This window comes from Erpetoichthys calabaricus, chromosome 17 (assembly GCF_900747795.2).
Source record: "Erpetoichthys calabaricus chromosome 17, fErpCal1.3, whole genome shotgun sequence".
In the NCBI taxonomy this organism is placed as follows: domain Eukaryota; kingdom Metazoa; phylum Chordata; class Cladistia; order Polypteriformes; family Polypteridae; genus Erpetoichthys; species Erpetoichthys calabaricus.
Genome location: NC_041410.2, coordinates 27,000,868 through 27,013,085, shown reverse-complemented (window position 1 = coordinate 27,013,085; position 12,218 = coordinate 27,000,868). Strand labels below are relative to the sequence as shown.

Sequence of the window (12,218 nt, the reverse complement as noted above, 5' to 3'; positions counted from 1 at the left end):
ACCTTAATGAAGAAGAAACAGTTTGCACTATCTAAAAAGGAGAAACCCTCATTTATAAAGGTTTGCTGCAGATGACTTAACTGAAAATAAATGAATAGTTCCTATGTGTATAATACATATTTATCTGTTTGACTTATGCCTTTATTCCAGCAACTTGCAACATCTGAGGTACAATTTGTTACATTACTTTTGTTTTTTGCAGCACAGGCAGGTGAAGTGACTTCCTCAGGGTCACACAGTGGTGTCAGTACCAGGATTTGAACTGACAAGCTCCGGGTTTGCTGAAATATTACTGAAGAAAGAAAAAAAATGAAAACGGGTAAATAGGGCTATGCATACAAATGTCCATCCATCCATCATCCAACCCGCTATATCCTAAATACAGGAGCCAATCCCTGCCAACACAGGGCACAAGGCAGGAAACAAACCTCGGGCAAGGTGCCAGCCCACCGCAGGGTGCACATACCCACACACACCCACACACCACGGACAATTTAGAATTGCCAATGCACCTAACCTGCATGTCTTTGGACTGTGGGAGGAAACCAGAGTACCCGGAGGAAACCCAGATAGACACGGGGAGAACATTCAAACTCCACGCAGGGATTCGAAATCGGGTCTCCTAACTGGCACCTTTCACTGCGCCACCATACCGCCCTCATACAAACTTAAAAGGTTTAAATAAAACAGAAATATATACCTTTATTTTTACTTCCTTAACTTGTGGAGGGTGTATCCTGTAGCAAAGCCCTAACTTTTTTCATGAAAGCCCCTTTCAGTCAATAAGCCTTAAAAACAGGTGTAAAGCTAAACTTGCAGCACCGCTATTCAATTACACTTGCCTAACGCCTCTCCTAAGGGGAGATACTGTGGGATCTGGGCATCCGTTAAAGCACCAATCACAGGCCCGATTAGAAAGCGGGAAGCTGTGATTTGTCGTCTCCCTCCCATGTAACAATCACAGCCCGTGTTACAACGCACTATGTATGTATGTGTATATGTATATATGTGTATGTGTGTGTGTATGTATGTGTGTATATGTATGTGTATATATATGTGGATGTGTATATGTATATATATACTGTATGTATATATGTATACTCTGTATGTATATATATGTTTACATAACCTCTTTAACACACTACTTCTCTGCTGCGAAGCGCGGGTATTTTGCTAGTAATCAATATGGGGCAGTTTAATGGCTCTGGCTACTGCAATGGACAATCATGCTGCCTCTACAAATTAAGTGCCAATGGATTTAGGACCTAAAGCAAGATTAAGGTAAAGATCATAAACAATATGTGGATATGGAGCAACAAATTTATGGAATAAACTCAACAATGAGGGATGTGCTTATTGTGGTGAAGATCTTGATGAACAGACGCTGTTAAAATTTGAACATGTGCAATCGGGGACTTGGAAACCATAGGGCGCAGTACAGTCTTTGAGTGGTAAAAATTCATAATTCAGCAAAGGATAAGTAAATTGGAAAAAATAGAAAAAAGAGTAGGAAGAATAATTCATTTTTAGAAAAAGTATATTTGTTAAAGATTGTGTGACCAATGGGGGGACTGCAGCACCCCAGCCTCCAAACAGAACCACAACAACACAGTCCCAGGTTCAAACACCAAGTTTATTAACCAAAGTACCTTATAACAAGGAATCTCACACATAGTACAATCACAAATGTTCTTTTTCTCTCTCTTTCTTTTTTATTTTTTCTTCCAGGCAAGTGTTGTCAAGCTCCTCTCCTGATACTAATTCATCTGAATGAGGTCAATGGGCTGCTTTTATCTATGACTCCAGAGCATTTCCGTCCCAGCATGACCTGCAGGTGTTTGTGTAGGCATCCTTAAACAGGGATGCTGTCATTTAGCATATTCGGGTAGCAGTGCAGTGTGCAATAAATCTATCAACAGTGTCTTAATATCACAGAGCAAAAAGGTCCTTGATATGCAGGAGGCAAGTAAGATACATGTTACAGGCTGAAGATGTGGCTCTCAAAGAGGTCTTCCAAAGTTAAAGCAAATTGTTTGCAAATTTGGTGTACTGAAGCATGCAAATGATGGACGCTAGCTTACTCTGTTCTACATTAAGAGTATCATTTTTTGGGTTTTAGTGAGCAACACAATCATTCAGATATATCCTGAAAAACATTTTCCTGCATACTGAAACTACATAGATAGATAGATAGATAGATAGATAGATAGATAGATAGATAGATAGATAGATAGATAGATAGATAGATAGATAGATAGATAGACAGACAGACAGACAGACAGACAGACAGACAGACAGATAGATAGATAGATAGATAGATAGATAGATAGATAGATAGATAGATAGATAGATAGATAGATAGATAGATAGATAGATAGATAGATAGATAGATAGATAGATAGATAGATAGATAGATAGATAGATAGATAGATTTTTATTTTTGCAAAAGCTTTTTAAATAAATGTGGCACTTGGTGCCACTGCCCACCTGGGGTTCTTTCATTGGATTGGCTGGCCCAGCACTGACTGAGCTGTGGAATGGCCAATAGGAGAAGGCAGCTTGATGGCCAAGGTCTCCAGGACTCTGAACAAATCCAAATCGTATTATGTGATATCATCTACTGTTGAATTCTGCTCTGTACTTGTAATATTTCTATTGCACTATTATATTGTATCATGATTACTTGTGTTCTGTTCTGTGTATTGTGTTGTATTTATCCCTTTTTTTGACACTCACTGCACACCCAGTCTACCTAGAAAGGGGTCTCTCTTTGAACTGCCTTTCCCAAGGTTTCTTCCATTTTGTGAGTTTTTCCTTGTCTTCTTAGGGGGTCAAGGTTGGGGAGCTGTCAAAAGGCAGGGCCTGTTAAAGCCCATTGCGGCACTTCTTGTGTGATTTTTGGCTATATAAAAATAAATTGTATTGTATTGTAAATAAATACACACACATATATATATATATATATATATATATATATATATATATATATATATATATATATATATATATATATATATATACAGTATATCCTCTTTAATAAAATCCCTTTGTGTGTCCAGGTGTCCATGTGTGTGTGTCTTCTGGTGAAGTGCGCATGCGCGAGGCATGGTACGACGCGCGATATTACTGTCAGAGAAAGTTAGCGGCGTTTTATGGAAATACAAACCAGTATTACTGTGAGAGAAAATTAAAGGCACACAATACAGTGACGCATATTACAGCCACATACAAGCCAGTATTACTGTCAGAGGAGATTAAAGGCATATTACCGACGCGCACGCCTGTATTACCGCCAGAGAAAATTAAAGGTATATTACAGACGTACAAGCCAGCGGACGTACAAGACAGTATTACTGTCACAGAAAATTAAAGACACACAAACACGGCAGAAGCCCACAAAGAACGGTCAGCTCAGCAAGTAAACATCAACAAAAGAAAGGCTGAAAGACAAAGAAAAATACGACCAACAAAAAGAATCAGGTCAAAGTCCCTTGCCATTTAATATAGACTGTTCCTACTAATGTTTATGCACTACTGTTCTAGCACCCGTTATTGTAACGGGCTAAATGACTAGTATATATATATATATATATATATATATATATATATATATATATATATATATATATATATATATAATATATAAACACACACACTATGGCCATGAACACATATCAGAATGACTAATAAGGCAGAAAATTTCAAAAGAAGGAAAACTTCTGTCTTGTCAGTCCCAGTTGCAGTGCAGCACTTTACAGACATATTATAATGTTTTGTTTTATCGCTCATTTCCATCGACCTCCAGGGGATCCAGAGTACATCCCATAACAGAGCTTGCCCATTTAGTTTGCTTGTTGGGTTGGTCGGCCTCTCTTGAAATGATTTCACAAGCCCAGCATACCACAGGTTAGAAAATTGCACTGGCCATCACAGAGATGGGAAGGATGTTAAAGCCCAAATTAAAGGAACACAGTCTCTTTAGGAAAAACAGCCTGCTCTTCCACTTTTATATAGTTTCTCTGTGTTTTGAGGCCAGTTCAACCTTTTATTGATGTGGACCCCAAGTACTTGTAGGAGTGGACCATCTCTACACCCACTCCTTGAATGGTGACTGGATATAAAGGCTCTTTGCTATAGTGAAAGTCAATAACCAGATACTTGGTTTTGATGAGGTTAAGATGCAGAAAATTCTCTTTGCACCAAGAAACAAAGTTCTTTGTCTGACTCCTATCCTGTCTCATCCCCTTATCGATACACCCCATAAGTGCAGAGTCATCTGAGAATTTCTGAAGAATGGTATGACCTGGTGTTATATTTATAGTCAAAATTGTACAGATAGACAGGAAAAGGAGACAGGACTGTTCATTGTGGTGCTCAAGTGTTGCTCACATTCATATCAGTAACATATTCTGCATTTTAGAAGGTTTGTCGGCTCTTCCTGCATGATTAGCTTCTAGAGGCAGCGTCAAATATGCGGATAGTGCTACTTAAAATGAAAAAGAAAGGACCATTAAATTATGTGCGTTCATGGGTGAAAATAAACTTTTATGAACCAATGAAAAGTGCGTGGGAATAAGAACCAGCCATACCAGCATGGCTCTATCAGGAACAGAAACTCTAATTGGATTTCACCTTTGTGATAGTGTCACAGATGTATCAAAAATGGGCTCCTCAAAAATAAACCTCCAGCAAATCATGTGCCTGCAGAAGCAAAGACTGAGTACAATGTGGGCAGCAAAGAAAAAAAAGTATATAAAACCCATCATGCCTTTTTACTGATGTGAGGTATGGCATATGAAGACCCATATGATTTCTGTTAGCAGCTTAAGTGGGTTGAGATACAGAAAAGCTCTGGGAAATCATGACCTGGCTTGATGAATCCAAATTCCTTCTGATTCACAATGGAGGATCAGGATATGGTGAACACTTCATTGGCCCATGGATCCACTCAGCTTGACATCAATAATATAGAATAGTGCTGTAGGTGTGGTTTTGAGGGTTGTATTCAAATGGTCCCTTGTTATGGGTAGAGTAGTTTTTGAATGCCCAAGGATATCTGAACATCATTACTACTCAAGGCACTATCCTTAATGGCAGGAGTACACCCCTAGAATCTCATAATCTCTTTACAATTGGACTTTTATGAGATGAGATGGAGCAAGTACGTGGAGTGGAGATGCATTACATCACAGGATAAGAAGCCAGCAACTCTGAGACACACCAATTTGTATCACAAAATTAAGCACAAATTCTTCCTGTCTTTTTCCCTTGTTGTATTTGAGATCTCCCCATTTATACTTCTCTCATATAACTTATGTTGGGTATCAAGCACACCATTTTTTATCATCTCAGTTTCCTTAATAGACCTGTGGGTATGAGGAGTCATCGAGGAGTTGCTTTAATTTTATATTTAACGTTTCAGATATAGTTTTAATGTGATTGCCTTTAAAACAGGGTGTGCAACCTACAAAATGCAGGAGGCTTTGGCACAGACAATTAGATGATACCCTGGAAATAATCACACATTGACATGTCATAATTAATAACAGAGATTTTATGAATTTCAAAATAATACAAAAAATAGCAATGCAAATGGTATTAACAATTAAAAATCATTACCTGCAATCAAAACGTTATATGGTTTAGACCAAAAAAATGCAATAAAATAAACAGTTGCATGACATATCAAGCAAAAAGAATATTTACAGAAAAACAAAACAAACAAAAAACTCCGGGTCCAATGACCAGGTATCCAGTGTGCAAAATATGCTGTGTAATACAATTAAATTCTTTTTTAGAATTAAAAATAATTAAGAAAAGTCATTGCATTGTAGACTTCATTGCAGTTAATATTTGGTCATAATCAGTCAAAGGCTACACACATTCATAGGCCTGAAAAAGGCACTTCTGTATCAAACACATGGATAATAAGCTGAGATTCAATTTTAACGTAAAATAAAAAGACCAAGTTATGAAAATAAAAGCACCCTAGGAGTAATTACTTAATCTGAAACCTAAAAAGTGTTTATTATTTTATTATTTACACTGAAAAAGATTTAAGATCTTATATGAGATATAGCTTAATATCAACAAAAAGACTATTAAAACAACTACGGCTTGCATTTTTAAAATGTACTAAACAAACACTGCAGATGGACAAAAAAATGGCAAATGTTTATTTTTTGGCTTTCCTGCAGTAATGACCTTCTCAGATTTTAGACTTGGCAACCACGACTGCAGAAATCCACCCTAGTGTAAGTTACAACTAAAACCAATCCAATTGTTTTCATCATTATCCAGCAAATATAGACTCCTCTTGCTATGATTCAACAAACTGCTGATGGGATGGTTTAGTGTATGATAAGACAGACTAGAAAACCTGCATAACATACGTGGTAATAATGTCCACCTTAATAAACAAACAAGTGTCTGTGTGTGTGTCTGTGTGTCAGTTCAGTTGCTATGTCTTTGTTATATGCCATTTCGTATGGTATTTGTAAAGGCAGTGATAATGTTTGTAATGTGTCATCGGTTGGAATGAAAAATGCAATGTATTTTATTACTACATGCATTACAAAATACATCCCACTTGATGGTGCACTGCAGTCATTAACAGAGAGTGACTGTTGAACAGACAGAAATCAGCTATCCTCCAACTTCATAAAAGGATAAGTGTCTGTGTCTTGGTTGCTCTGCCCATTTGGTATGGGACTTATAAAAGCAGTGCTGATGTAAACCATCTCTTGGAATGAAAAATGCAATGCAGTTTATTACTACATGCATATCAAAATGCATTCCATTCCATTAATACAGTATGTAATATATTTCAGGAAACATTAATGCTGAATACACTGAGGTCTACAATGACTATGCAGACTTGAACCCATCTTAGATGATATGCCACATGCTTTGGGATGCCCTTTACTTTATTATATATATATTGTGGTGGACTGCCGGGGCCCTTACCTGGCCGCGAAGCCTTGATAGTGGAAGGACAGGGGGACAGAGTTTATTCAGGACATTATCTTACCCGGAATGCTACAAGGAAGCACCCTTGGCTTGCAGCAGGGCCACAGGGTTTGGAGCATTGAAGCTCAATACTGCTGGGGCCCGTGGCCACCGCCATGGGCCACCTGGTCATTTCCCATGCCCTATTTATCAGCACTTCCGCCACACCCAGAAGTGTTACCGGAAGAAGCTCATTGGACACCTGGAGTCCTTCTGGAGCCTGCCGCCACTACTCGGGGAGCCAGAGTCAGACGAAGTGGACAAAGCTTGCTGGGAGAGGAGTGGAAACGGAGAAAGAGAGAAGCTTTGGTGCTGTTTATTTGTGTTGTGATGCTGTGGGGAGCAAGAAAAGCGCTTCCCACGTGAATAAACATGTGTTGTGTGGCAAACTCATGTCTCTGCCTGGCTTTGTCGGGGTGGGTTTGGGGCGGCTGGAGTGCCCCTGGTTTCCACAATATACACACACACACACACGCACACACACACACACACACACACACACGTATATATATAAAATAAAGAATTATGCAATTATGCACTAAGAACCCATATACAACCATGAACCTGAACATGTACTTTATTTAATAATATGTCATTAAACTTTTAATAGTTAGACCAGCATAATATTTGGCAGCTTTTAAATTTGTCATTGTAAATCTATTCTTTATCATAATATATTATTCTTACAGATTTACTCAGTAAAAATAAAAAATATAGTAATGTAGCCAGAAAATGTTAACATTGTTGTGAGTGATAAAAATTTAGAAGGCTATTATTTATTGTGTTATTAAGATTATTATTTCATTTCATTTATTATGTTTACTACAACAACTTTTTGGGCTGCTTCTGTATTGTCGTGGCCATTTTGTTTTTAACATGGGCCTGTTGCTTGGCTCATGAACAGCAGACTTTATCATACCTAGTGTATAAAAGATGGTGGCAAACATGTATCAGTATCCAAGATTCTGGATAAAATTCACAACTTTGTGAAGAATCGTATGATTATTAAATGAAAGGTAAAGATTATTAGTCAGTGTTGAGATTTACTTTGAATTTTTTTTTTCTGACAATGAATGTTGCTTAGTGTTTTTTTGGCTGTTGGTATTTTTGATCTTTTTTTTCCACCGCACTTTCACATAGTCCATTAAAAGTGCATTTCTGAGCTGACTATTTCCATCCTGATCATAAAAGTATATACTTCTGTAACTTGAGTCTTCAGCTGGCATTTAAATAAGCAAAATGCAAACGTGAGATTTGCGTAAACTAGCAATGACCTGAAGTTGATAAATTTCTCCTCATATTAATAGTTAATCATATTTGTAACATTTAAAAAATTAATAATGAGATGTATTTACTTATTTATTTTAATATTCCACAATTTTAATTAAGAAAAATATCACATCCTCAAAAGCATGCATGTAACATTAATTGGTGACTCTTAATTGGCACAATGTGAGTGTGTGTGCCCTGTAATGGTCTGTCATCAAGCCAAAGGCTTGTTTTTGCTGTGTGCCCAGCTGGAATAAGTCTGAGGCTAAGGCAACCCTGAACTGGATCAGAACGTAATGTTATAAATATACTCAGATTTACAAGAAATATTAGGTTATGACTTTTTAAACTTAACCTGAAATATTAAAGCTATATTAAAGAGGTTGCTCCCTGATTGATAGAATACATTGCCATTATTAAAATAAATCATCATTAAATAGTGACAGTATATGTAATCATAATCACTAACAGCTAAGAGAAACTATTATGGAAGACTTTAAGCTGTTTTTCTTGCTAAACTGGTAACCATTTCAATAGATTTTCAGCAACATTCATGGGATGGAAAGGTGACAGACGCTTGTGATGAGAGGCAAAAGGCAAGAAACCAACAAATGATGAGTGACGATCAGTACAAGACCAGAACATGGCCAGTATTAAACACTAACATAATGATGGGGCAACGACAACGAGAAAAAGTAGGGCAGATACAAGGAATCACAAAATATTGTAGTGAAGACCCCAGAAAAGACTGAACAAGTGAGCAGTGTGATGATGGATGGGCTCACTTAAATATTAAAGCAACAGTTACCTCCTCACAGTTACAGGAAATAAAAGACTTTCACCATAAAAAACAAAAAGATGTGTCAGGGAAATGACAGTTTATGCCTCTTGTTTTAGAGGTCTGGACTAGTTTTGTTTTGGGAAATGCTCGGTTTTGTGAAAAATTATGTTGCATTTACACTGGAGCACAGCTTGCATTTCAAACAGATCTTCAAATATCATTGAAAACCTATGCAGTTATCACTGCAATTCTCCGTTAAAATTGCCCAGACCATGGAACATCTGTTACATAGTTGTAATTACATACCCTGATGTTTTTATTACATTTTGAATGTACAGATACATTGTAACTATGTAAGTACACTTGTTTTTGGATCAGTGATAAATTGTTACATTGTAATTATAAAAACTTTGGAATAACAATGACAACTGAGTAATTAACTATGGCGTTACTTTGTATTACACAGTAAGTACAGAGTAATAACTCATAGTTACACTGTACTTATACAGGTAATTACATAGTAGTTACAGTGTAATTATGGACACTTAATGTGCTGTTACCGGGGTCGCTGTCGCTAATCATGGCCTCTCTTATTCCTTCCACAGCACCGAGAAGACACCCAGTGAGGGCATGTGACTCCACCCCTTCTGGTCACCCGCCTACAAGTCACAATTTGAAGGAAGGGGGTGTCACTCTGTGAACAGAGCACGGCACAGGACTGAGCTACCGCGTGACTAACCAGCTATAAGGCAACAAAGCGACCTGAAGCCTGATTTTTGGCTACTTTCTGTTTATGTTTTTTCACTGCCTTAGAAGTATACATGGATGACCAGGCTGACACCTTAACAATTCTCCTCAATCGATCATAATGCATAAATATTAAAAGAAGCTGGAAAAAGGAAACTGTATAAAACTGTGGTAACAAAAATATGAAAAAGCAGAAAAACAATTACCATCTATCATTTGTGTGAGTATGTAAATACTGACTGCTTATATTTAAAGTAATAAACATATAAGTGACTACTCTGGATACATTCTTGTCTTTAAAGGAAATACACATAGAATCTGGCCATTTTCTTGGTTCTGATTTTTAGTTCTAGTTCCTTGTTGTTTCTTTCTGAGGTTAGGTGAAAAATGGCATAGGAAAAGCAAGCCAGCATCACGCAGAAGGTAAGTGTTTCCTCGATCTAGCACTTTTAATGTACACCGAGTTTGTTCTGATTCAAATATATGCTCGCTCACAATGGGAAAATTCAGAGCCGCCAATGAACCTTACATATACATTTTTTTCTGATGGAACTACCTAAAGAAAACTCTTTGCAGACTCAGATTAATTTCTCCTTATAAATGAATTTGTATATCAGGAAAAATAAAAATAATAAAAACAACTTGAAGTAAAAAGGAAAAGGCTGAGTTGTGAACATGAAAGCAGCACTTTTGGAAATATCTCCAAAGACTGGGTCAACAAAAATTAATTTATTCATTAGGCTCATCTTAGATATTAGCTTAGAGAGTGAAGTCTCATGGTCTAATAAGTGTCCATTTTCTCCTTTATGTACTGTACATCCCCAAAGTATATCAGGAGAAAATGTTCTATAATACACACAGCTGGGGGTTTAGAAAAGGATGGCTGAATGTTCTACCATAAACCTAGGTTGTATTTTAAAAGATTTGTGCTACATCCCTTTTGAACGCTCTCCTGCAGTGATGAAGACGATATCTTCTGCACATTCAGTATCACAGATAAAAAAAAAAATCAGACAATTTCAAAATGAAAAAGTCAGTGAGCTAATTATATCATTTGAACCATTGATGTCATTATGTGGTCTTGTTCCTGCTCACAAAAGCAAGTGACAGTATTACCTGGCTCAAGAAACCAAAACAATACAGTAAAAGAGAAGATCCAGGCATCCACCCAATTTCCCCTGAAATATACAGTCAAAGTCATAGAAAGTCCTTCATCTAAACTTGCACGAGATTCACATTTTCAGTTAAAATATCCTTCGACAGGTCTCCACAGCTGCTTACATTGCTAGCCTGAGCTAAAAACTCCAGACTTTTGAGAGTATGTCTGTAAAGAGAAACACAAAAAAGAGAAATTCAAACACTGGAAACAAAGAAATACATTGGAAGAGAATGGGGTATAGACAGAGATTAAAATTGATGTTGACTGTTTAATTGATTAATATTTGTATTGTAATGAATGTTCAAGAAAATAAATAAAAAGAACAATTGTTTACGATGAACTGGTGCACCATTTATGGTTGGCTTCTGCCTTGACGTCAGTTCAGTACTGCCAGATGAGGCTCAATCCCTCATGACCCTGAATTGAGTTGTAAAATATTATAGTGTAAAGCATTGAAATAGAACTCAATTTAATGTTAATTTATAACTGGAATTCATGCTAAAAATGACTGAAATATCTATAAAATACAAATGTTGCCAGCACCTATTTATGGACTTGATTCCCCATAATTGTATCCATGACTTCCTTCCTTGCATTGGCTGCACTTTAACTCCTACCATCATAATTGATGGAGTTACTGTATCGACATTTACTGTTTTTAGGTTATTCCAGTGTTACAGAGTAGTCAATCATCACTTTGAGACAGCAGCTACTGTATTAAAAACAAGCTACACTGTGTTTCATTTATAAGTTTGTGCTCAGACACACTGTGATGGCCTGTGAATGAACACTATGGACTCACAGCAATAGAACCCTGTGAAGATCAATGCTGTGAGTAGGGTTTCCAACCATTTCTTGTTTAATGGAATCATTTCGTGTTTGAAACTGACATTGTTCTGTAACAGAATGCTATTTGTTCTGTTGTTTATATGGCATTGTACTTATGAAGCACTTTCTAATAGTGTTTAGTGTAGAAAGATGCCAAATAAAATAAAGTGTATGGGTGCGTGTTTCTGTAATAATGATGCCTTAAGGCAGTGGTCTCAAACTCCAGCCCTGGAGTGTCGCAGTGTCTGCAGGTTTTCATTCTAACCCTTTTCTTAATTAGTGACCTATTTTTGCTGCTAATTAACTTCTTTTCCTTTCATTTTATTTTACTTGTTTATTAAGATTTCTTCCCCAGAATTTCTTCATCGTTCCTCATTTCTTTCCTTAATTGGCACCCAAACAGAAATGAAATGTGAAGTGAGTGAG

General features: G+C 36.9%; 1 protein-coding gene across 2 annotated transcripts in view; it reads right to left on the bottom strand.

Moving 5' to 3' along the window:
* Positions 1–5,536: 5,536 nt before the first annotated feature.
* Positions 5,537–12,218, bottom strand: part of hpn (hepsin) — a 91,949-nt gene continuing 85,267 nt past the window's right edge. For both annotated transcript variants that reach the window (XM_028823274.2, XM_028823275.2), the window contains exon 13: positions 5,537–11,129. In XM_028823274.2, coding sequence (XP_028679107.1) covers positions 11,091–11,129 — 39 coding nt within the window. In that variant the 3' untranslated portion in view covers positions 5,537–11,090. The remainder of the gene's footprint in view (positions 11,130–12,218) is intronic.